Source organism: Anoplolepis gracilipes, chromosome 1, assembly GCF_047496725.1.
Source record: "Anoplolepis gracilipes chromosome 1, ASM4749672v1, whole genome shotgun sequence".
NCBI classification, from domain to species: Eukaryota; Metazoa; Arthropoda; class Insecta; order Hymenoptera; family Formicidae; genus Anoplolepis; species Anoplolepis gracilipes.
The window spans coordinates 952,891-978,432 of record NC_132970.1 but is presented as its reverse complement, the minus strand read 5'-3'; the positions used below and the strand labels follow the sequence as shown (position 1 = coordinate 978,432).

General features: G+C 28.1%; 4 protein-coding genes and 1 long non-coding RNA gene across 7 annotated transcripts; 4 read left to right on the top strand and 1 right to left on the bottom strand.

Annotated features, from left to right (window-relative positions):
* The first annotated feature begins 1,594 nt into the window (after nt 1–1,594).
* LOC140671144 (alpha-tocopherol transfer protein-like) lies at nt 1,595–5,858 on the top strand. 2 transcript variants are annotated; one of them, XM_072902319.1, is made up of 4 exons: nt 1,595–1,772; nt 2,247–2,573; nt 3,252–3,615; nt 5,305–5,858. In XM_072902319.1, the coding sequence occupies exons 2-4, from the start codon at nt 2,290–2,292 to the stop codon at nt 5,560–5,562; spliced, it is 906 nt and encodes a 301-aa protein (XP_072758420.1). In that variant the 5' UTR covers nt 1,595–1,772; nt 2,247–2,289; the 3' UTR covers nt 5,563–5,858. The 2 variants fall into 2 exon arrangements, with proteins under 2 accessions (XP_072758420.1, XP_072758508.1); XM_072902407.1 differs by having other exon boundaries at nt 1,604–1,676.
* A 1,619-nt stretch (nt 5,859–7,477) lies between these two features.
* Nucleotides 7,478–10,674, top strand: LOC140666480 (uncharacterized). The gene is made up of 4 exons (XM_072893721.1): nt 7,478–7,647; nt 8,407–8,584; nt 9,187–9,401; nt 10,297–10,674. The coding sequence occupies exons 1-4, from the start codon at nt 7,633–7,635 to the stop codon at nt 10,453–10,455; spliced, it is 567 nt and encodes a 188-aa protein (XP_072749822.1). The 5' UTR covers nt 7,478–7,632; the 3' UTR covers nt 10,456–10,674.
* A 1,090-nt stretch (nt 10,675–11,764) lies between these two features.
* Nucleotides 11,765–13,685, top strand: LOC140665215 (uncharacterized). The gene is made up of 3 exons (XR_012046571.1): nt 11,765–11,847; nt 12,402–12,532; nt 13,180–13,685. It is a non-coding gene; the product is annotated as an uncharacterized lncRNA (long non-coding RNA).
* Nucleotides 13,686–14,518: 833 nt separating this feature from the next.
* On the bottom strand, nt 14,519–16,256 carry Snap29 (Synaptosomal-associated protein 29kDa). Its single transcript, XM_072888779.1, has 2 exons — nt 15,867–16,256; nt 14,519–15,289 (listed from the first exon to the last, which is right to left on the bottom strand). The coding sequence occupies exons 1-2, from the start codon at nt 16,128–16,130 to the stop codon at nt 14,765–14,767; spliced, it is 789 nt and encodes a 262-aa protein (XP_072744880.1). The 5' UTR covers nt 16,131–16,256; the 3' UTR covers nt 14,519–14,764.
* Nucleotides 16,257–17,958: 1,702 nt separating this feature from the next.
* On the top strand, nt 17,959–24,928 carry Emb (exportin-1 emb). Of its 2 annotated transcripts, none has more exons than XM_072888408.1 (14): nt 17,959–18,135; nt 19,451–19,688; nt 19,775–19,969; nt 20,132–20,482; nt 20,602–21,327; nt 21,413–21,647; nt 21,799–21,962; nt 22,151–22,285; nt 22,401–22,544; nt 22,631–22,777; nt 22,907–23,155; nt 23,242–23,494; nt 23,594–23,844; nt 23,982–24,928. In XM_072888408.1, the coding sequence occupies exons 2-14, from the start codon at nt 19,491–19,493 to the stop codon at nt 24,126–24,128; spliced, it is 3,195 nt and encodes a 1,064-aa protein (XP_072744509.1). In that variant the 5' UTR covers nt 17,959–18,135; nt 19,451–19,490; the 3' UTR covers nt 24,129–24,928. The 2 variants fall into 2 exon arrangements, with proteins under 2 accessions (XP_072744509.1, XP_072744500.1); XM_072888399.1 differs by having other exon boundaries at nt 17,959–18,505.
* The last annotated feature ends 614 nt before the right edge of the window (nt 24,929–25,542 follow it).

The following is a 25,542-nucleotide window of genomic DNA, read 5'->3' as shown; positions in this document are numbered from 1 at the left end:
TTTTTGACTCTTGCGACTCTTCCCTTATATAATATTTATTTTAGAAAATTATATCTTATATAATATTTATAGATACTAGAAAATTATATTTTATGTTAATGTCTTTTTTTTCCTTTTTTATTTTTTTAAGATATTATTATTTATCTTAATACACGATTGTTTTGATTAAAATTATAACAACAATTGGTTCTCTTAATATTGTAATCAGTGTCAGTTTTTTAAAACTAACATCACACTATATTTCTAATAAGATAAATATTCGTAAATATTTATTTTTTTGTAATATTATATCAATATTTTATATGTATTTTATATACATAAAAAAATCATATAAACTGTATTCAACATACATATTATTAAAATATAAATAAAATATTTATATAATATTTATGATAAAAGTAAAAAATATATGTTTGTAATATTTTACTAATATTTTTCAAATATTTGTTGAAATACTTATGATAAATCTTTACGATCTGTCCAATCTAACATTACAAAGATATTTAAAAAATATTTAAATAAATTATTACAAATATTTTATATGTATTTTATAAATATTGTGTGCTATCTAGAAAGTCGACAAAATGAAGAAACAATTTAATTATTTTATTGTGTCTGAATTCGGTTGTGTCTATTGCCTTTCGAAATTGAGTCGCACTTCAGAGACGCAGCTGATTTCTAAAAATGTAAACAGTCCCTTCAAGTAAGTCATAAGTTGTTGTCGTCTGTATGTCATTTGTAAATAATTTGTAAGTAATCTTATTTATAAGTAAATAAATATTATCAAGGTTCTCTTAAAAAATAAAATCTAATCACTTAACAATAAAGGCAATGGAGAGCAAATATATCGTACGAACAAGATAGGTAACAATTGAGAATATTAAAATTAAATCAATAATACAGTGTAATTGTTGTACAGGCCAATATTTTATATAATAACAATATTAAGTCGAAGTCATACATATGTCGAGATTGGTAATAAATCGACCTTAAGAAATAATTAGGTATGAATTATTATCGGGAGTATTTATCGTAAACACGCAAGATAATCGCAAAATCGGCGAAAATTCTCCCGAAAATAAACAACAATGTAAAGCGAATTAAATTCAATTAAATTAAAAAGCGAACGTTTCGAGCTCTATTTGAGTCTTCATCAGCGCAAAGAATTAATTATAAATAAAATGTCTTTTGCGAAAATATAAATAAATATTAAAACTATAAATGAATTAGACTATTAACAGTGTTTTTTTGGACAGTCTCCGACGGTTGTTCAGTTTAAATATGCAATCAAGCAGTCAACATTAAAATAGAGTCACTACTCCGAGAATACTGAATCGAATACAATGACAGTTGAAACCTGTGAATATCAGAGGTGTTTAAATGAAATGAATAAAACAATCAGATTCAATAATTCCCAAGCAATTATACAAAGAGGCTTCTCTCTGAGATTCTTTTTATTAAAAGATAAAAGAATGGACTGAATTTACAAACAGACACTGAAAATTTACCGAACGTGTACCTTGACATCGTTAACACGCTCCGAAAAATATAGTGGTGGGAGCACATTATATATAATACGTAACTTGTCGTTTATTTCGACAGTATTCGATAAACCGCCACATTACACCTTATTGAGTTAACAATTACGATCAGCCGTCACAGAATATTGTTAAATCGTGAGTGACCATCTAATAGTTATTGCCTTATAAATAAGATCTAATCACTAAACAATAAAGGCAATGGAGAGCAAATATATCGTACGAACAGGATAGGTAATCCCTTAGCTCTTAAGATATTTTATCTTAACAGGCGATGAAATAGATAAAACTCTATCTATATTTAATATATCTAAACGGTCTTATCAAGTCACGTAATAGTGAGCCATCTTACCCCTTCTTCTTCTCGATCAAAACCTGTTGTGTAAAGAAGACGTTTCCTTGGTGGTACTAATTGGTGAAAGTTCAAAAGGAACGCATGTATAATAAAAAACATTATATTCTACAGGGCAAATCTTTATTTTAACTCACAAATTAATTAATAATTATTTTATATTTTAAAAGGCTACAAAAAATGCTTTGCTCAATATTAACTTCATGAATTTCGAAATTAATAATTGTTGATATTAAATGTTGTAATTTCTCTGTTCTTCACATACACGTACAAATAAAAATGCTTGACAAACCAGTTTTAATATAAACAGCCTTTTGCTAAAGACTAATATGTTTAGTTTTTGCTAATATGTTTAGTTTTAGTGGGAACTCCCTACAGGAAAAGATCGGAAAGTGAACCATGGCTTCGATAGATTTAGTGCCGTTCGAAGAAGAACTAAAAAAAAATCCTGAATTAAAAGAAGCTGATATACAAATGTTAAGAGAATGGTGTAAGAAACAGCCTTATCTGCCAAAAATATCAGACAGGGAACTAGCATTGTTCTTACATAGCAATTATTATCGACTTGAGCCGACAAAGACCACAATCGATACCTTCTTCACGGTTAGAAGTCATGTACCCGAGTTCTTTTGCAATCGGGATTTAATAAACAATAAGGAGCTCAAAAAGTCCATACAAGTTGTGTAAGTATGTATATGTGCCTACACATTTATGATTTTGTATTATTTTATATTATTCGCCATCTTATATATATTAGTTAAAAGAAAAGGAGATACTTGTTATATCCTATAAATTATTCTTATTTTTAAACTATTAAAACTTGATGAAAAATCATTATAGATAAAAAATTAAAAAATCATTTTAAAACTTGAAACTTTTTTATTTTAACACGTTATCGGTAGTTTTTAAAAATTTTTTATTTTTTCCTTGTTGCTTTGAAAAAGAACATTATGTTTTTTAAAATTATACATTTTTAACACTTTACAGCTCAATAAAAAAAATTTCTCTCGAAAAACGACATCCATAAACTGCAACAGTTTGCCTACAAAACATTTTATTACAATTTATCTTTGATCTTTTGGCCAAGTTATACATTTTTGAAACTAAATCTATATTTTTGAAAATGAGGAAATAAAAAATTTTTTTAATTATTAATAGCACGTTAAAATTGAAGCTTTAAAATGCTTTTTTAATTTTTTATCCACGATAATTTTTTGCCAAGTTTTGAAAAATAATTTAATTGTAAAATATAAAATGTTTTCTATTTATTTTTGAGTAGTGTATATTACATATACAGATATATTAAATGTTCCTTATATAAAAAGGGATTTCGCATATAAAATCGATTTAATTATCAACAGAACACATCGAGTTTTGGCAGGAACTACTAAAGAAGGCTACAAAGTCATCTATGGCAGGTTATTGGATGGCGAGCCATCGCACTTTATTTACAACGACGTGTTGAAATTGTTAAATATGACTATAGATTTGTGGCTCTATACAGAGGGTACCTGTAATGGCCACGTGATATTATTCGACATGACAAACGTTGCTTTCGGCCACGTCGGCCGTTTGAGTCCCATGGGACTCAAAAAATTCCTTTACTATTTACAAGAAGGTTTGCCTGTCAGATTGAAGGGTTTTCATTTTATGAACGCTTCTCCGGTAGTTGATGTCATTCTAAATATGATGAGACCCTTTATGAAGAAACAGCTGATAAATATGGTAAGACTGAAACCAAATTATATAATATATATATATATATATATATATATATATATATATATATATATATATATATATATACATATATATCGTAGGCAAGTGTTATCTGGCTGGTCAATTGGCTTTCATTCGTTTATTTGTGTTCAAATGCTAGTTTCCTAAGCAAACGGCATTTGTCTAAACATTATTTAGGAAAATAAAAATAAAGATTATTTTGTGAAGCAAAAATAATGGAAAGATTCGAGTATTTCGATTTAATAGGATTAATAAGATAATTAACTGAAATATACTGAAAATCAATCCAGAAGTTGAAAATTTATAGAAACATGCTATAGGTAATTATTAATGTGCTTATGGGGACAAAATGATATATATAAACCTAATCAATCCAGTATCTAGTAAACGGCATTTGTCTAAACATTATTTAGGAAAATAAAAATAAAGATTATTTTGTGAAGCAAAAATAATGGAAAGATTCGAGTATTTCGATTTAATAGGATTAATAAGATAATTAACTGAAATATACTGAAAATCAATCCAGAAGTTGAAAATTTATAGAAACATGCTATAGGTAATTATTAATGTGCTTATGGGGACAAAATGATATATATAAACCTAATCAATCCAGTATCTAGTAAATACTTATTTATTGTTGTGTAATGTTGTGTTCTTAAATATTTTATATAGATATTTACATAGATATTTTAAGAAATATCAAAATTCTGTATTTTTCAAGAGTATTATTCTTTCTAATCAATTAATTGATAAAACAAAAAATCTTAATTTAAAAAAGCATAAATGGAAAATTTTTGCAATAAAACATGTTTATCATGAACTGTCACTGCCTTTTTTAAATGTGTTATTAATTTGTACTGTGAGGTTTTTATTTTTTATATAATATATATTATGTATTTTAAAACAAGACTATGCATTAGGGTATTGTTTGCATAGAAGTAAAAAATATCAAAGTAGTATATTTTTAAACATACTAAATTTTTATTTTTAAATATCCACTATTTTTGCTTTACAGAATCATTTTTATTTCTATTTATCTAAATAGTGTTCAGACAAATGCTGTTTGCATAGGAAAATAGCATTTGAACACAAATAAACAAATGAAAACCATTTGATCAGTTAGATAGTATTTGCTAGATTGTATCAGCTAGATAGTCAAAAGTTATTTTCCTAAAATAAATAACCATTTATTTACCACGTATATACATTTGTTAAAAGCGGAATTGCATATTAAAAAAAGCAAGAAATTAAGCTTTTAATATTTAAATACATAAATTTTTTTAGACAAGATGTACGTTTTTTAATACAATGCACCATTTTACATGATTAAATGCATAAGGACTATTGCACACAAAATGCATAAGCTACATGTGCATAGCATAAGATCGTATAGACCAATAAGCATCGAATATTAAGTCGCCATATTGATTTACATAATATTATTATTGGTCCATACGATCTTCTGCTATGCACATGTAGCTTATGCATTTTGTATGCGATAGCCTTTACTGCATAAATTATATTCTATTCTTTTAAATCATCTTTTCTATTATGGATAAATAAAAAATGAATATTTAATTTTTGCTACATTTTTCCTAGTTATTATTAAAAAATAAAATAAGTAAAGCAAAAATATAAAAAGCATATATCTCATTAACTGTGTGTAAATTCTAGTTGCATATACATACTACAAGCGATACTCTGGAAAAATTTGTACCACTCGAAATTCTTCCGAATGAATCGGGCGGTAAAGCCGGTCCAATATTAGAGTTACATAAGAACCATGTAAAAAATTTAGAAGATCACGCCGCTTGGTTTCAAGAGGAAGAAGCTAATCATTGCGTCAATGAAGCGCTACGACCCGACAAGGCAAAGACTGCGACGGATTTATTTGGCGTTGAGGGAAGCTTTAAAAAACTCGAGATTGATTGATAGGATAATAATCCTTGAATCCTTTACAGTGTCAACAATATCTTGAGTTAATTTCAAGATACAATAGTCCAATGTTCAAAAATAAAAACAATAGTAACAACATGTTTATCAGCACTAAATATATAGCAAATTTCAATAGTATTAAATGCAAGTGTGGTGATAACAATACGTGTTATTAGTAGAAAAATTATATTACACATATAATAGATGAACATATTACAATTGCACTAAAAGTTAAATTATATTAACTATAAAAAGTTTATATTATATGTCATATTAATATCATATTACTTTAATCAGATTTCTTATTTACCCCTTCTTTATATACGTACAATATGATAATTAGATTTGATTACCTAATCAAGCATGAAAATAAACTGTCTTGATAAAATTTTTCTGTTGATTGCTACTTTTAAGCAAAATAATTAAGATTGACACTTTATCATAGTAATATCAAAAACTTGTTATCTTAAAAGAATTAAGCTTTTCTTACATATATTAAAAATACTTATCTTTCATTTTTAATTTTATATCTTGTGGTAATATAACAGAGAATAATATATAATTTTACAAATATTATTTTTACATAATTAACTGTACAGTTAATGATAAATCATTGAATAAAAAATATATTAATATAAAAATCTATACATATACACATTATATTAGCATTATTTATATATTAATAATTTACTATTAATATTAATGATAATGATATATTAAGATATTATTTATTCAATGTGATAAATTAATTTTGTTGGAAATAGTGCGCTTCCTCATATAATGCATGACATTTTAATAAAAACGGGAGACGTCGTAATTTTTATATCGTGATTCTTGTACTGTAACAAACAAATGAATAATGTACGAAATGCATGAGACATTAACACATAATCAATTACACTCGCGTTTAAATCTAATCAATATAATGAATATAGCCAATTTGATCTAGATAAAAAAATATGAACATTAATAAAAATAATGAGGAATAATAATCTTCTTTATTTATATAAGAATGCTTGCATTCTTTTCTGCATTATATAGTTTTATAATAAACGAAAAACTAGTACAAACTAACTAATAACAAAATCAATATAATATTAAAAGAGAGAAGATTATCATAAAAATAAATTGACTATTAGAGTTGTTGCTAATATTCTGGTTAATACATATTATATTTCTATATAAAATTATTTGTTTAACTGACAGAAAGATTTGTATCTTCACATACATACACATATATACAGGGTATTTGGTAATAATCGCCCGACCTTTAATGGGCTGATAGAACAAGTAAAACTGAACATATAATCCTCTACCATTTTGCGATTTTCGCAATAATTATTAAAATATTAATTAATAATTATTCGATTTTTTTTTAAAGAAACAACCATGTATTTTCTTTATGATTATTATTATGTGCTAAAAAGTATTAAAATAAGATAATCGAAAAAATAATATTTTACAAGATATTTCGTATTTGGTGTCAAAATATTGGAATTTTCAAGCCTCATAACTCGAAAAATATTTAATCAAAAAATTCAGAAGGTATATTAGTTAAGTGACCAAACTGGCACAATTAAGTTTATATTCATTTATTCGATGTTAAAACAAGCTTCTCATGATAACGACGACGACGTTTCGACCTTTGGTTTAAATCCTTATCTAGTCTAAAGTTTAGAAATTGAAAATTTGCGTAAGAATTTGACGTCGTACACGTGTTTATATATATATATATATATTTGTTTATAAATTTTTTTATAATATAAAAATGCTAATGTTATTTGTATCTATATAAATAAAATGCATATACATAATATATATATATATATATATATATATATATATATTTATTTATAAGTTATATTTTGCACACATGTTGTGCCTCAAGTTTGAATATATAGAAGTTGCATCGTGGTGTGGAGAGATCTTTATGATACCTCCTTTTCGATAGTTTCTTATAATACTTTCACCATCAAATTATCTTCGCAGTAAACGGCAACACGCGTACGTGAACATATCAAGCCAGAAAACAATTTAGACTTATAAACAATTCAAACATTGTTTGTAATGAAACACATAATTGTAAGTATATATGTACACAAATTTACAATTTATTAAAATGATGTAAATATTCTGAACAAATCTTTACGTCTCTAATTCAATGAGTAGATATTTTTCTTGTGATTTTTTTGCATGTATAAAGAAAATTATTTTGTATATATATTTCGTTGTATATTTATTTTGTATATATATTTCGTTGTACGGTTGAATGCAATGTTTTTCTGAATAAGCGAGAAATTATTTAAAATAAAGTAAGAAAATGTGAACATTATCAGACTAAATATGGTCCTATGAAAAGATCCTTGAAAATATATAGCGATGATCTTCACGATGAAACAACCGGTTGATTTCACAATTCGCCTACCTGGAATTTTAATGATATGTATTCGCTATGTTGTTGCGTTTCTTATAATGTAATAAATAATATGAGATATCATTTACTATAATAAATAGAATAAATCATAAAAATTTTTAACGATTTTGTTGCTGTACCGCTTGATCAGCAAAATAATTATACATGTATGTAGAATCTAAAACTGTAACCAAAAAAAATTTTGTGTGAGAATAGACTTTTTTAAAATTATTTTTTTATCAAAATTAATAGATTTATTTAGAAAGAAATTAATATATTTATTATAAAAGAAATATATTAAAATATTGTATAAATCATTTTTGTTTTTAATTTAATCTCAAACTTTGATGCACATCTACAGATTACATATGATTAAGATCTGTAATATTATTGAAACATTTATTACTATGTTATACATTAAATTGTAGATAGCCACCGCCGTATTGATTAACATTTGCTTGGCGGATGTACTTATTTTACCGGAATATCAAACAACGACAACACCACCTCCAAAACCATATAGCTTCCAATATGAAGCAGGTCGATACCCGGGACATATTGATCGCGTTCATCAAGAAGTCGGAGATGAAGACGGAACTGTTTACGGTAACTGCAGTTTATGTATTCTGTTCATTAATTAAAACACGTGTTAAATGTCAGGAACGATATAGATTTCTATATTTATCTCTGTATCTTTATTTATATCTATATTTATATTTTTCTTTCATAATACTGATCTGTCTCAATCATTTCACTAGCTTGTTCATAGATTACTCCCATATTAAAATATGCTATATATATATTATATTACGATATTCTATTAATCATGAACCTATTTGTTTTTATCTAGTGAAAACTAATAGCTTATAACTTGTACAAATTTAAATTGATATTAAAATAAAATAACTATATTGTAGATTCATCATGAACGTCTTACATTTCTTCTTCTCTTTTTCTTTCTTTGTAATTTTCTTTTTCGTTTTTCTTCTTGTTGTCTTTTTTATTCTTAAAAAATAAATTGTAACATACAGGAAATTAATTCTAATGCAAATAAAGGATAAATACAACATTTCTTAATAGGCGAGAGAGATCTTTAATGATATAATGTTATAATTAATAAAAAAATCGTAGTGGTAATTTGTGCAGTGGATAATTTAATAACTGATATTTTGCCACAATATTCCAATAAATACGAATGTATTTTTTAGGAACATATTCGTTTGTCGATCCAAAGTACAAAGTACGAACAGTCCAGTACACGGCTGACAAAAATGGATTTCATCCTGCTTTGATCAATTTTGATGATACTTTCACTCAACCTGCCGATTCGGAAGCTGTAAGATTGGCCAAAGAGAAACATATGCGTCTTTATCAAAAGATCGCAGAAGCAAACGCCCGTAACGTTCCAGCAAATTTGCCACGGGTAATTGATTAATAATTCATCGATATAAATCATCAGAGACAAACAACTGAGGATTCGATTTTCAAATCATACACAAATTTAAAAATTACAATTTATTAGCAAAAAAAAAAACAACTCTATACAGTCTGTCGACTTTTTGACTGATTTTTCTCATATATAATATTTATATAGAAAATTATATTTTATATTAACACTTTTTTTCTATATTTTATTTTTTTAAGATATTTTTATTTATCTTAATTCAATAACGAATGTTTCGTTTAAAATTATAACGACAATTGTAGGTTCTCTTCATACTGTAATCAGTGTCAATTTTTTAAAAAGTGAAGTGAAGGTAACATTTCACTATATTTCTAATAAAATAAATATTCAGAAATATTTACTATTTACTTTTTTAATATTATATCAATATTTTATACATATCTTATATATATTTTTAAAAAAATCATAAAAACTGTATTCGATATTATATTTGATACATACTGTTGAATATAAATAAAATATTTATATAATATTTATGATAAATAAAAAATACATATTTGTAGTAATATTTTGTAAATATTTCTCAAATATTTGTTGGGTACTTAAGATAAATCTTTATGATCTGTCCAACCTAACATTAAAAAATATTTATGAAATATTTAAATAAATTATTATAAATATTTCATATATTTTTTATAAATATTATGTGCTACTTAGAAAGACGACAAAAATGAAGAAACAATTTAATTGTTTTATTGTATTTGAAAAATACATCCATAATACATTTTCCAAGAATTTAAATGATTTTTTTTTTTGATAAAGAATAATTTTAGTAAATCGTTCGCGCAATTTTACGTTTTTCCTTTTTTATATTATCTTTTCTTTTCTGTTGCCTGACTTAATTACTTCGCAGGACTCAGCTAGCGTGGCAAGAGCGAAGAACAGGCACAATGAATTATACCACAAGATCGCGGAACAACACGCAGCGATCGCCGCGCAAAGGGAAGCTGAACGACTGGCTTACGAGGCGACTTCCGTTGCCAATGACATAGATAATCATCGGACATGTTAAAAGCATGTTGTGCACAAGCGTGTCGGCATCACGTTTGGCACGCGTGGTATATACTTTAATATTAAGAAATATCTATATGGCGCATCATTTCTGCGCGGATTAATGCTTAATTTTCTGATTCGAGCAATGAAGAAATGTTTTCCCTCAAAAAAATAAAAATTTTTAATCTTTGCTAATCCATAGCATAATAATAATGTGTGCTTGCTATTGATTATACCTAGACAGTGATTATGATAATTGTTATAATTATTCATACCATAAAAATATTTTTACTATTTCATAGTAAATATTTTTACTATTTCATAAATATTTTTACTATTTATGTTTTGAAATAAACATATAAATATTATACATATACATACACATATAAATATTTTATACATTAAAGAAAAATTCATAAAAATATATTCGACATATTATTAAACTATAGATTAAATATTTTATCAAATATTTGCTTGGATATTTTGATATATTTGTGATATGAATCTTTACGATCTGTTCAATCTAAAATTACAAAAATATTTTGATAAAATATTCTAAAATATTCAAATAATTATTATAAATTATTAAGAATAATTATTATTCATATATATTTTATAAATACTGTGCTGTCTGGATAAGACTATAGTCACAATCCTAACATATTTGAATAATAAAAAGTACTTTAGAGGTACAGAAAGAGAAACAATATAAAACAAATATCCTATAATGAAATAATTGTACTTATACAGATTTATAGAAGCATGCCAGATAATACGAGAAAAATAAAAGCTAATATATATACATCTATAATAGCAAACTAAAAATCTTAATAAAAACTGTACAATCAAATACAGAATTAAAGAGTTTTTATACAAATTCGTCTTTTTATTTTTTAAAGCAAAAATTTGTGGCAGATAAATATATATATAATATCTTACTAGCTGTTCTAACTTATTATAAAAATTTCATATACTTTCATACAAAATATGATTATTATTACATAAGTGCTTCTTTACATAATAATTAATAAATAATTCTATCAACAATTTTTATTCAAATAAATCATTCAATTCATTATTATAACATTAGGATTATTATTGTTTATTATTGCAATTATTACGTATACTATTCGTTATCTTTTCTTTCGTATGTCAATCTGTTTACATAATTACAAACGAGCAGTGTGTCAACAAAATGAACAAAGCGTTAAAACTCGTTGTTTTAAGTGCCGGAAGTGCTATCGCGTAAACAAAAAAATTTTCGATGAAAGATACACAACACACACAATCATATTTTAATGGTATAAAAACGACTATGCAATATCGTTCACGATATTAGTTCGAGCGAGTACTCTGATGAAAGATGCAGTTCTTGAGCAAACTACTCTGTTTCTTTTTGTTGTGCATCGTGGTAAGAATTGTGACATAATTCAAAAGTATAAATTAAGTATAAAATTCTAAGTACTTTTCAAAAATTCTAGTAAAGTAAAATTTCTTACATGTATGTACGTCAAAATCTCTGAATTGCTAAAACTTTTTAAATTTATTTCTTCGATATATAACAATAAACTATAGTTTAAATCGTCTCTAAAAAAATTAAAAAATGAAAAAACAATTAAAAGAATAGAATAAGTTTTGAAGATGTGTTTTGCGCGCGTTTCTATACATATATCTCTCAATCTTTCAATTCATCTTAAATTGTTGGTATGTATATGTATGTTTGTGCGCATAAAGTATTATATAAATTTTATATATTAAATATTAAAATATTAAAATATTATATATGTATATTTGATATTTTAAGAATAGTATAAAAATACGTGCATACGTATATCTTTAGAATGTGATTGGAATACGCAATATTTAATGTAAATGCTTAAAACAATAGAAGAAATTATATATTGCTATATGTATATAATATATTGCTTATAACATATTCTTATATTGTTTACTTCTTTCTCTTAGGCAACGATGTGCATGAGCATTAATAGAGATCCAATTTCTGCGCTTGTAAGACAAGGTAAAATAGCTTGCGGACAAACAACTCCCTCCAGCACCACCACTGCAGCTGGCTAAATATGAATCTGCATAAATAGGTAAATAAAATTAATATATGTAATATTCTTTAATATATGTAATTATCTGTTATAATCTAAGCGACTAATTTATACGAATTTTTTTTTTCTTTGCTCTTTTTTCCTCTCCCTCCCCCCCCCCCTCTCTCTCTCACTAGTTGTTTACATTTTTTATTATCTCTAAACTTTTAATCAAGCAGTGCCTGAAATTATTTTTCCATAAAAAGCATTTTACAGAAAGCCAAATTTACGTGCTTGATTTATGTTTAAACATTCAATATCACTCGTACTAACAATTTTTCTAAACTTATTTAAAAAATTATTAAAAGTATTCATATTTTACAACTTTTCATTCAATTTCTCGTTTTGTTAATTTAATCTTCTATTAATGCACAAGTATATATATTTTTGTGTTGACTTAAACGCTTATCGAACTAAAACCTATTTGTGTGCAAAATTATGCAAATAATCTTCGTGCACCATAACATTTTCGATTCTTTTATACTGACACTCGTATTTTTAATTATTCTTGATTGTATTGATTATTATATTATTATTATTCGTAATATATAAAAAAATTATTTTATTATAAATATATTATATACACAATATATATAATCTCTTTAAGTTGGAAATGGAATAAAAATCTAATTAATCATATGTTTTAGGCAGAAAACAATGAAATAAGTTTATGACGATGGATTGAAATACCAAGAAGAAATTTGAAATTATTACTTCATTTGTTGTGATTATTGTTATTATTATTATTATTATTATTATTATTATTATTATTATTATTATTATTATTATAATATCTCTCTATTGCCTACATAAATTACTTCAAAAATTTCAAAAGTTTTAAAATTATGTACATAAGACGAATAAAGTAAGTCGATCTATATATACTTTTCTAAAGCCACAAAATGTAAACATAGATCTGATAAAAATCTTTACCATAAGCTTTATATCGTAATTTAAAAGCTATAGTTATATATACAATAACATGAAAGTTAAACATAATATGTGACTTGAAAATTACTTGGGCAAAAGAGAGATAAAAGAAACAAAATTCACATTTTTGTAATAATTAAACATTTGGCTTGCTAAATGACGAAGAAATATAAAATTGTATGGATTTTTAATAAATAATTTTGGCAATTGCATGATAGGTGTACTTACAAACGTATATATTCTTCTTGCATCTATATTAATGTAATGATATATATTTTCTTCCACATAAAATTGTTCATAATCTTAATATCTATATATAAAAACAATAAAAAAAAGACAACATTGAAAAATTGATAAATTATAAGTATACATAATTATTGTCTAGTCTATTCTATTGCTATTGCGTTTTGATTTATAAATCAATTATAATTACTTTTTATATATATATAGTGCATATATGAACTATTTCTAAACTATAAAAGATTTAAATCATCTGTCTATATGAAAAATATATGTAGAGATTCATGTCAATTACATATCGAGCATTTTAGATATCTTCAGAAAAAGAAATAAATCACATGTAAATATTATATAATTTATGCACAATATAGATCCTTTTTTTAATTACAGATAATTAAAATAATATTCACAATCCTTCTCATTGTTATATAAAAATGTGAAAATGTGCATATATACATATATATATATATATATATATATATATATATATATATATATATATATATATAATAGATAAAAATCATATATTTTTATAAAAATCATATATTTGCATATTGATAACAAATAAAAAAATAAATTTGGAACATAATTATTGTAAATATATAAATGCTTATCACAGAAAGTTTTCTCTTAAAAAGCTACAAAAGCTTGAGAAACAATTAAAATCTCTTGTTATATTATATTCATTTATATTTGTATTTTATATTTGTATTTGTATGTACATATGTACAGAAAGTATTTATGACTCTTTCTGTACATTGTATAAAGATATTGCATGTGTTTTTATAGTATCAACAATCATTCACACAAATTGAATTCCTTTCCTATAATAGATGGTGTATTGATAGTAGATTATCCTATTATTGTATCATTATATTGTAAAGATTGCATAATCACTTTATGAAAAAGTCTATAAACTGTTGCATAATGTAATGATCGACTTCACATTCATCAGTATAAATCAATATCTCAAAGATTCATTTCACTATATTATGTCTACACTTTGTAAAAGTATAGTTAATTGTATTCTATTATAAGAGAAAAGTATGACAGTTTCTTAACTTATTTCTTCAACAAGTGTAACATGTCTTTATTTTGTTGTTGCAACATTATATCTGCATTTTCAGTTTTATCGGTAATATTATCAATCAGATCATTTTGCGAGTCTATTTCTTCAGATAAACCAATTGCCAGATGTTTCAGTCTTGCCAATGATCCACTCATCTCATTTAGATTTTGTTCTAAAACTTTGGTTACTTTGTCACTGGGAGGTCTAACATCTTCATAATTGTTATCATTGTAACTTTCTTTTATCTTTGTCGATGAATATGAATTGCTAATGTTACTTTGTACTTGTTCTAATGTATTGGACAATGCAGGAGATGTTATAGACCCAGAACTGGAAGACTCTGATAATTTTGTAGATGGTATTGGAGCATCCAGAGATTTACCACTGAGATAATTTTTCAGACTACCAAAGACACTCTTTATGCCCTGTATATGTTTTTGACTAAATCTTAATGTACTATTAATATCATCTAGTCTCTTTTCTGTTCTCTGCAATTGTTCTCTTTGTCTGATTAATTCCTGAAAAATTTAAATATTATTATAATGTATCATATGTCATTGATCATACAAAATGCATTATAAAAAAGTTGAAGTTACTTTATCTCACATTTATTGCATACATTATCACGTAAATGTTCACAAGAAAAAGCAATACATTAAGCAGCTTATGCATAATTATAAATTGTAATCCAGACAACAATAATCATATAAAATATTTATAATAAATATTCATAAATATCAGTATTTATTTTTTTGAAATATTATATTAATATTTTATATATATTTTATATATTAAGAGAAAAGTCATAAAAACTGCATGCAACATATTATTAAAATACAAATTAAATATTTTATATAATACTTATAGCAAATAAAAAAATAAATATTTGTAATAATATTGTAAATAATTCTCAAATATTTGCTGAAATATGAAATCCTTATGAACTGTTCAATTTAAGATTACAAAAATATTTATAAAATATTTAAATAATTATTATATTTAATATATATTTTAGAAACATTATATATTATTTGGAATATATCAACGGTTGTCGTACTCTACTAGTGATATGATAACAGACTGCTATATTATTACCTCAGCTGTAGCTACGCCAATTTGCTCAGAGTCTCTCAGAAGCGAAACGGACCTTTCCGAAGATTGTATCGTGCGTTCTTCTATTTCTTTTTTACGTTGCAGCAATTGTTGACGTTTCTGCGTCATATCATTGTCAAAATTCTGATAATGTCCAGTGGAGAGATTTCTGGCTGGCGCATTCTTCAGAAATGTCTCATCGTCCACGTCGTCTTCCAACGAAAAGAATGGATTCCTTGGATCGCTCAAATAATTATGACCTGCCATTTATTCGATTCGACTTTTCGCAAAGCACGAAATATCTTTGGCGACTTGTTGGCCGATTTTATTTTCGACGCCCCTTTATCCTTCTTCGCTTGCTGATATGCTGATGACTACTATATAGCAAATATGAATATATACATATATACATATACACACATACACACATATATATCACGAGATGCGTGACCCTCACACGAATAAAGGTGCCTTTTCATGTTGACGCTCGACGCTCATTTTGGCGTCAAAACAGATCACGTGATCAAAATTGACGAATTGGTATTTTTAATTTTGGTCACGTGATGTCTCTTGACGCTGAAAACGAGCGTCGAGCGTCAGCATGAAAAGCCACCTTAATGTTTCGGTTGAAAAAAGAACTGCGCATGCGTCCGTAATTAATGTGCAGCATCCATATCTCATTAAGGTGCAATCACAGTATATATAAGGCCGGAAACACACAGAAAAACAGGCTGGTTTTACATAGAGTCGGAAGTCGTAAGTTTGGTAAGCGAATCGACCAATCATAGTTGAATTTAGAAAAGAATAATTAAATATTCTTCTCTAAATTCAACTATGATTGGTCGATTCGCTTGCGACTTATTACTTCCGACTCTATGTAGACCAGCCTAAAGGCTTATCGCACACAAAATGCATAAGCTACATGAACATAGTATAAGATCGTATGGACCAATGAGCATCGAGCATTAAGTCGCTATATTGATTTACATAAAATTATTATTGGTCCGTACGATCTTATGCTATGCACATGTAGCTTATGCATTTTGTGTGCCGATAGCCCTAAAGGCCGCAGCACACACTTTTGCATAATGCATTATGCGTATGCATAAGAAATTCGATTGGTTGAATTCCTTATGCATGTGCTTATAGACCAATCAGAAAGAAAAAGATAAACTCTGAGCTAGTGAAGTCAGTTCAGCTAAAAAAACAGACCTATTGTGTCCAATTGATATACACCCGCCAGTTGCTAAGGACGGCAACTCTAGTTATATTTTTAGAAGAATCGTTATGATAGGCCAATATTAAATAAACGTATTTAATAAACATATTAAGTGCTTGATGTAAACTAGAACAATGTGACTAAATTTTATTACTGATTAGCAGGATATTAAAATTTATTATATAATATTATTATATATGATAATTATATCGTCGAAAATTTATTCTGCAAATTAATCAACAATTAAATTTAATAGGTATAGAGATAGTAGATATATAGACGTATACAGTGTTTAATAATAAACAAGTTTAATAAATAAAACAATATTCTTTGAAAAATATATATACTGTTTGGGTTAAAAATTGATCAATCGACACCTTTTGTCTCTTGCAATGCTGAAAATAAATTTTTCATCTTGTATAAAAAAAAAATCTTTTTCTATTAATATTAATAAACGTCTAAAACTTTATTACTATAAAATATTTACACAGTTTGAGTTTGTGTGTACGAGTTGCGTTGTATGAAAAGATAAGTTCTTATATTTTTCATATTTGCAATATGTGAGTTCATTAAAAAATTTCATCACTTTAAAATCACACAGATATATCGACGTATGTACTAACGTAACTCTTTTTTTCACACTATTTATAATTATCACAGAATTACCGTAAATTTGAATTACTATCACGATTTTATTCGCGCGTCGCGCGACAACGATGAATTCTCCAGTCAAAACGAAGCGCACGTGTGTGTCCATACATGACGTCAGACGACGCTGCCGTGGCGTCACGAGAAACAGCCGTTTAGCGTCGCGCCGATTGGCCAAGCGCGGATGGTAAAGCCAATCGTCGGCGCGGTTTGTCCGCAATGGTCGCGTAAACTTTTTCCGGCCATCTTGTTATTATTTTCGAAAATCTTGAGGTTGGATTTTCGCGAAGACGCAGTAGTAGTAGGTGCGAACGCCTTTGGCGCTTTGTTCCGGGCGACTGGCGAGATTAAAGACGCGGCTCGTATGAGGTCAAGAGCACAGAGTTACGACGAGGAACGGTTTCGGTGGGTATCACGCAAACTTCAATCTCTCCTCGCTACTGACCGTCGCAAAAGTAGCAGAGAGACAGAAAAGGGAGAGAGAGTACGTGCGTGCGAAAGATAGATAGAGTGGGAGAGAAGAAAGAAAGAAAGAGAGAGCGCTAGAGAAGGAGGGAGGGAGGGAGAGAGAGCGAGAACGATATGGTGAGGAATGACTGCGTTGGAGTGCGTGAAACGAGGTGCGAAAGTGGTCGTGCGCGGGAATCGGCGATTGTGTATATATTTGCCGCTTACGGCTTGTGATTTTCATCGATATACCCTGATCGTCCCGTGTGAAACGTGTGCTTTTTTTTAATCCCCGAACGGAGAACCGTCGTGCATGAGAGTGAATACGGTAAGTTGGCGCGTTGTTCTCGCGACTCCTCACCGACTCGTTGCTTGTCGTTGACGACGCAACGCTCGGTGCTCGGTTAGTCGAATACTCCCTACCCTGGGACGCCAAAACCAAACTGATTTCGCGGACGCAGTTCGCTCGTCCGCGCTCCTCCTCGGAGTTTGCTAACGAACCAGGACATTGTTTACCTTTCCGTGTGATAATTTACGTTCGCGACGATTCACATAACCTTCTTTCCGATTGTCAAATGTAGGTTAGATCGGACGGAACGGTGACCTCTTCTGCGACGCGTTGATAAAGACGATCTGTTTTTTTTTTTTTTTTTTTTCTTTCCTTTTATTCGACTTTAATTCATATTTATCTTCATTGCACGTGCTTTCCATACGTTCTACGATCTATTTTGATTCATTATTTAATTCAATACGGACACGTGCGACAAACCTTCGACTCTAATTCATTCTTTAAGTTTTCTCGAACGTTTCCAGCATCCTGGTTGGATCTAACTTTTATCACTTTAATATCGCACATAATCGCAATCAAAACTTTTTTACGCGCTAAATTTCTAATTAAGCACGATAGGATTTGTATTCATTCAAAAGCAAATCTTTTACGTGTATTAGAACTTATTACTTGTTTATTAAGATTATACGTATCCAATTTTCTGCATTGTTCCCATTTTAAGGTTTATATGATAATAAAAGTTGAAAGTTTAGAATTTTCAATTTATAAAAACAAAAGTTATATAAATATACATATATATATATATATATATATATATATACATATAAAATGCAGCACACTCTCATACACACACGTACACACGTTTATATACCAACTGTGTGCATACAATCAACATGTTATGTGTAAGCATTTCATTATTAAAAATAATCTCACATGTCTCTCTTTCTCTCTTTCTTTCTCTCTCTCTCTCAATTTTCCATTTAGAGGATAAAAGGTACAGAAGAATATATAATTACACGATACAATGGCAACTTTGGCTGAGCAAGCATCTAAATTATTGGACTTCAACCAGAAATTGGATATAACGCTTCTCGACAATATAGTAGGATGTATGTATACTGGGATAGGCGAGCAACAAAGAGTCGCTCAAGAAGTATTAACAACCCTCAAGGAACATCCAAATGCTTGGACACGAGTAGATACTATTCTAGAGTATTCACAGGTAAATGGTCATATTTCTTGTCATTGTTTAACACCAATATTTATAAGTATATTTATAAGTGGTTCAATCATTGTGCTATTGTACAGAATCAACAAACAAAATATTATGGCTTGCAAATATTGGAGCAAGTTATAAAGACACGATGGAAAGTACTACCGAGAAATCAGTGCGAAGGTATAAAAAAGTATATTGTAGGCCTTATCATAAAGACGAGCAGTGATCCCGAGACGTTGGAAGCTTCCAAAGTTTACCTTAACAAACTCAATATGATCCTTGTGCAAGTGAGTAGCCAAAACTCATTTATATTTTGTGCAAGAGATATCAATATTTGTAATTATATTGTACAATATATTATCAATAATTATATTATATAAATGATAATTATTGATAATTATTATTTATATAATATAATATGAAAATTATTGATTATTATTCTTTATTAGGTATTGAAACGTGAGTGGCCGAAAAATTGGGAATCTTTTATCAGTGATATTGTCGGCGCGAGTAAAACTAACGAGAGTCTCTGTCAAAATAATATGGCTATCTTGAAACTTTTGTCAGAAGAAGTATTTGACTTTTCTAGTGGCCAAATGACTCAGACAAAAGCGAAACATTTAAAGGATACAATGTGCAGTGAATTTTCACAGATATTCCAGCTTTGCCAATTTGTGATGGATAATTCTCAAAATGTTCCATTAGTAGCGGTTACACTAGAGACACTACTAAGGTTTTTAAATTGGATACCTCTTGGATATATTTTTGAAACTAAATTGATAACTACTTTAATATTCAAGGTAAAGAACTTGTACATGTTTCCTTTTTCTTCTCTCTATTTATATTTGAGATATAAACTGCATTCTCTCTTCTGTACTATATTATCATTAAAATAATAATCTTTACAATATGTTTGTAGTTTTTAAATGTACCAATATTTCGGAATGTCACTCTGAAGTGTCTAACAGAAATTGCGGCTGTTACCGCCACCGCACCGAATTACGATGATATGTTTGTCATATTATTTATCAATACGATGCAGCAATTGGAATTAATGCTCCCATTAGAAACTAACATACGCGAAGCATATGCAGCTGGCCAAGACCAAGAACAAAATTTTATCCAAAACTTAGCTATGTTTCTTTGCACTTATCTCAAAGATCATGGCGAGCTGATAGAGAAGAAACAGTTGAATGAAACATTAGTGAAGGCATTACATTACCTCGTTCTCATATCTGAAGTTGACGAGGTGGAAATATTTAAAATCTGTTTAGAATACTGGAATGGATTATCCGCCGATTTGTACAAAGAAAATCCTTTTGTTACCTCTTCGCCACTTTTCATGTCTAAGAACATGACGGTTCCTCCTCGGAGATTATTTTACGGTCCGGTTTTAACAAAAGTACGATATATCATGATCAGTAGAATGGCGAAACCAGAAGAAGTGCTTGTCGTAGAGAATGAAAATGGAGAAGTTGTCAGGGAATTCATGAAAGATACCGACTCTATAAACCTCTATAAAAATATGAGAGAAACTCTTGTGTATCTTACTCATCTCGATTATTTGGATACAGAAAGAGTAATGACAGAGAAATTACAAAATCAAGTTAATGGAACAGAATGGTCTTGGAAGAATCTCAACACGGTAATTTTCTGTCTTAAATGCATGTAATAAAATGTTAAGTGACATATGTATATCAATGATGTTATATATTTTATTTGTTTATTAGTTATGCTGGGCAATAGGCAGTATTTCGGGCGCTATGCACGAAGAAGATGAGAAACGCTTTTTAGTAACTGTAATCAAGGATTTACTTGGTTTGTGTGAACAAAAAAAAGGAAAAGATAACAAAGCTATAATTGCTAGCAATATCATGTATGTTGTTGGCCAGTATCCACGGTTTCTTCGAGCTCATTGGAAATTTTTAAAGACTGTTGTAAATAAACTTTTTGAGTTCATGCATGGTAAGAATAATATATATTTTCTCTTTCTCCCTTCTCTCTGCCCTTCTTTTTTCCTCTACCTCTTTTCACTCCTCTTTCTCTAAAAGAACCTTTTCTTAATTGTATAATGCATTCTGACTGTACAATTAAATTAATTTTTTTTACATTATAGAAACGCATGATGGAGTGCAAGATATGGCCTGCGATACTTTTATTAAAATAGCACTGAAATGCAGACGACATTTTGTTACAATACAAATTGGAGAAGCAATGCCGTTCATTGAAGAAATTCTTTCCACAATAAGTACCATTATATGCGATCTTCAAACACAACAAGTAAGATAAAAACCATTTGTCTTGTATATATAATTATGTATAATATACTGTATATAGAGCTATATATGTTACATAATATAATATATAGCATTTATTTTATTTATATTCTAAAATAGATTTATATCATTTATATTCTAATATATTGATATGTACTTACTTTCTAATATAATATTATAACACTGTAATAGGTACATACATTCTATGAAGCAGTTGGTTATATGATAAGTGCTCAAGCTGATACTGTAATACAAGAACAATTGATTGAGAAATATATGCTTCTCCCTAATCAAGTTTGGGACGATATTATAAGTCAAGCATCCAAAGTATGTCATATTATTTGTTCATAAATCATCAAAAAATACTTTATATAACTTATATATGTATACATTTATGTCTATGTATATAATATTTGAATAAAAATATTTAATTTTTTATCAGAATGTGGATGTCTTGAAGGACCAAGAGGCTGTAAAACAACTCGCCAGCATCTTAAAAACAAATGTTAGAGCTTGTAAAGCTCTTGGACATCCGTACGTGATACAATTAGGGAAAATATACTTAGATATGTTGAATGTTTATAAGGTATGTTTCTCTTTCTATTTGTGTGAAAAATTTTTCAAAAGACAATAATAATAATTGATACACTGACCAAGCGTAATTTACTTTAGGTTATGAGTGAAAATATAAGTGCTGCGATATCTGTAAATGGTGAAATAGTAATGAAGCAACCTTTAATCAAGAGTATGAGAGTAGTGAAAAAAGAAACTTTGAAATTAATCTCAGATTGGGTGAGCAGGACGAATGATCATCAAATGGTAAGTTTTTTTAGTACAATATTGAATTTAACAAGCATTTTTCTTAAAATTCCAAAAATATATTTATTTCTTCATTTTATTTCATATTATGATACAAACTATGTTTATTGAGATTTCTTTGTTTGTCAGGTGTTGGAAAACTTTATACCGCCATTGTTAGACGCCGTTTTGTTGGATTATCAAAAGACGAATGTTCATTGTGCTAGAGAGCCCGAAGTGCTTAGTGCTATGGCCACCATAGTGAACAAACTAGAAGCCCATATCACTAGTGAGGTTCCCAAAATATTCGATGCAGTATTTGAATGTACTTTAGAAATGATAAACAAAGACTTTGAAGAATTTCCCGAACACAGAACAAACTTTTTCCTTCTCTTACAAGTAAGTACATGTTTCAATTTGCATTTTTTATATCATAAACTATATTCTTAAGTTTCTTCATTTTATCTTCATTTTTTTTACTTTAGGCGGTGAATGTTCATTGTTTCCCTGCATTTCTTTCAATTCCGCCAGCCCAATTTAAGCTGGTTCTTGACTCAATTATTTGGGCCTTTAAACATACAATGAGGAATGTAGCAGATACAGGATTACAAATTCTTTATCAGCTTCTGTTAAATATTGAACAGCACGAGCAAGCGGGTCAAAGTTTTTACCAAACATATTTTACAGATATCCTACAACATATATTTAGTGTTGTCACGGATACATCGCACACAGCAGGTAAAGAATAACTTTATAGTTACACAATCGATTAATTTATATGAATTATTATTGATAATTATTTAATTTATATTTGATAATTATTTGTTATTGATATAGGCCTTACAATGCACGCTACAATTCTTGCTTATATGTTTACGCTGATTGAACGTGGGAAAATCCAGGTGCCACTTGGCCCTGTACCTGATAATACTTTATATATACAAGAATTTGTTGCAAGATTGCTTAGAGCAGCCTTTCCGCATTTAACTGATAATCAGATAAAAATAACTGTGCAAGGTTTATTCCATCTTAATCATGATATCACTGCGTTTAAGGAGCACCTCAGAGATTTTCTTGTGCAAATTAAAGTAAGTAATAATGAAACAATATTTGTTTCGAAAAGTATATATTTTAATGATATAAAAAAAGTTAACAGTTATCACATTTGGCTCACAAGTGTTTTTAAAACAAAATTGTTATAATGCATTTCTCTTCCTTCATCCAGGAATACACGGGTGAGGACGATTCCGAGCTTTACTTGGAGGAACGAGAAACAGCTTTACGACTAGCCCAAGAAGAGAAGAGGCGACAACAAATGGCTGTCCCAGGCATTCTTAATCCTCATGAAATGCCAGAAGAGATGCAGGACTGAATTAACCATAGTCCGTATCCTATCATTTTATGCACATTTGATGAGAAACACTCTGTTAAAGGAATTCTTGTATCCTTTGAGCTGTAATTATCCCTGCGACATCACCATCATCACCATCATCAAAAATAGATAAAATATTAATTACTTACTAAAACCGAGTCTGCAAAAGTATATCCTTGTTAAGGAGATAAGCCCGAAATGTGGTGACTGTTTGTTTGTCTGTTATAGGATTTTAAAGAAATTCGAGTTTCTGTTGTGGATATAATGGGACAATTGCCTGCTAGCGATGCTATTTCATGTAATGAGATAAAAAGAATTGCTTCTCTCTCGAGAGAATCAATTATTTAAGAAACCGATACTTAGGATATAAAACTTTTACAGATTAATTCTCATTAATCAGAATTATAAAAACGGTGAATATGGCAAAAGTAACGTTACCATTCTTCAGAATTATCCTCAAAAACGACTCGATATATTGTATGATAAATTTCTGTATAAGGGATTTCTACACAAAACACACACACAGAGATACACACACACACACACACACACACACACACACACATATATATACACATGTGAGAGATCTATAATACTATTATATTAAGTTTCGTTTTAGCATTTCTATGCGAGTTAAGAGAATGCCTGTAGTCCACAGAATTGTTTTGTGCACACTTTTGGCCATTTAAATTTACCGTTGAATGGATATGAATATGTATGTATGTATGTAAGCTTACTTGTGATAGCTTATACTAATGTATTGATACATGAATTTGTTATAATATAAATAATACACAAAATTTTTTCCTGTTCCATATTTTTTATTCAGCAAAATGATATATTCTTTCTCTCCGTATAATTGAAGACGTATTATTGTTCAGCTATGATGCCAATAAAATAATTTCTATTTTCAAAAGGTAATAAATAATTGATGGAATACATTTACAAGTGCTCTGAGATAGAATATACGCGCGGATAATAAAATTTACATCTACTAGATGAAGATAAATACATCATGTCTAACGATTTGAATAATTTAAAGCCATGTGTAAAAAAATAAATACATATATATATATATATATATATAAAATATAAAATAAAACAGCGACCTATATTTAACTTGTTAGATGACTAATGCATTTATATTTGATCATTATAGATATAATAAGATTTCAATGAATATTTGGTAAAATATTTGGTAGTGTATTTTATTGGGTGTGAACGCGCGAATAGGAAATCTTTGGTATAACGCAAAATGCAGTATGTATAAGACACTCTTGGTGATTTGACTGATATAAAAATATAATTCTTGCTGCAATGAATCGTACAATGACTGTCATATGTATATTTAAATCAGTGTAGAATGCGCGCGCTTTAGAACTTAATACTTAATTATACATGATTTAAGAGCCGA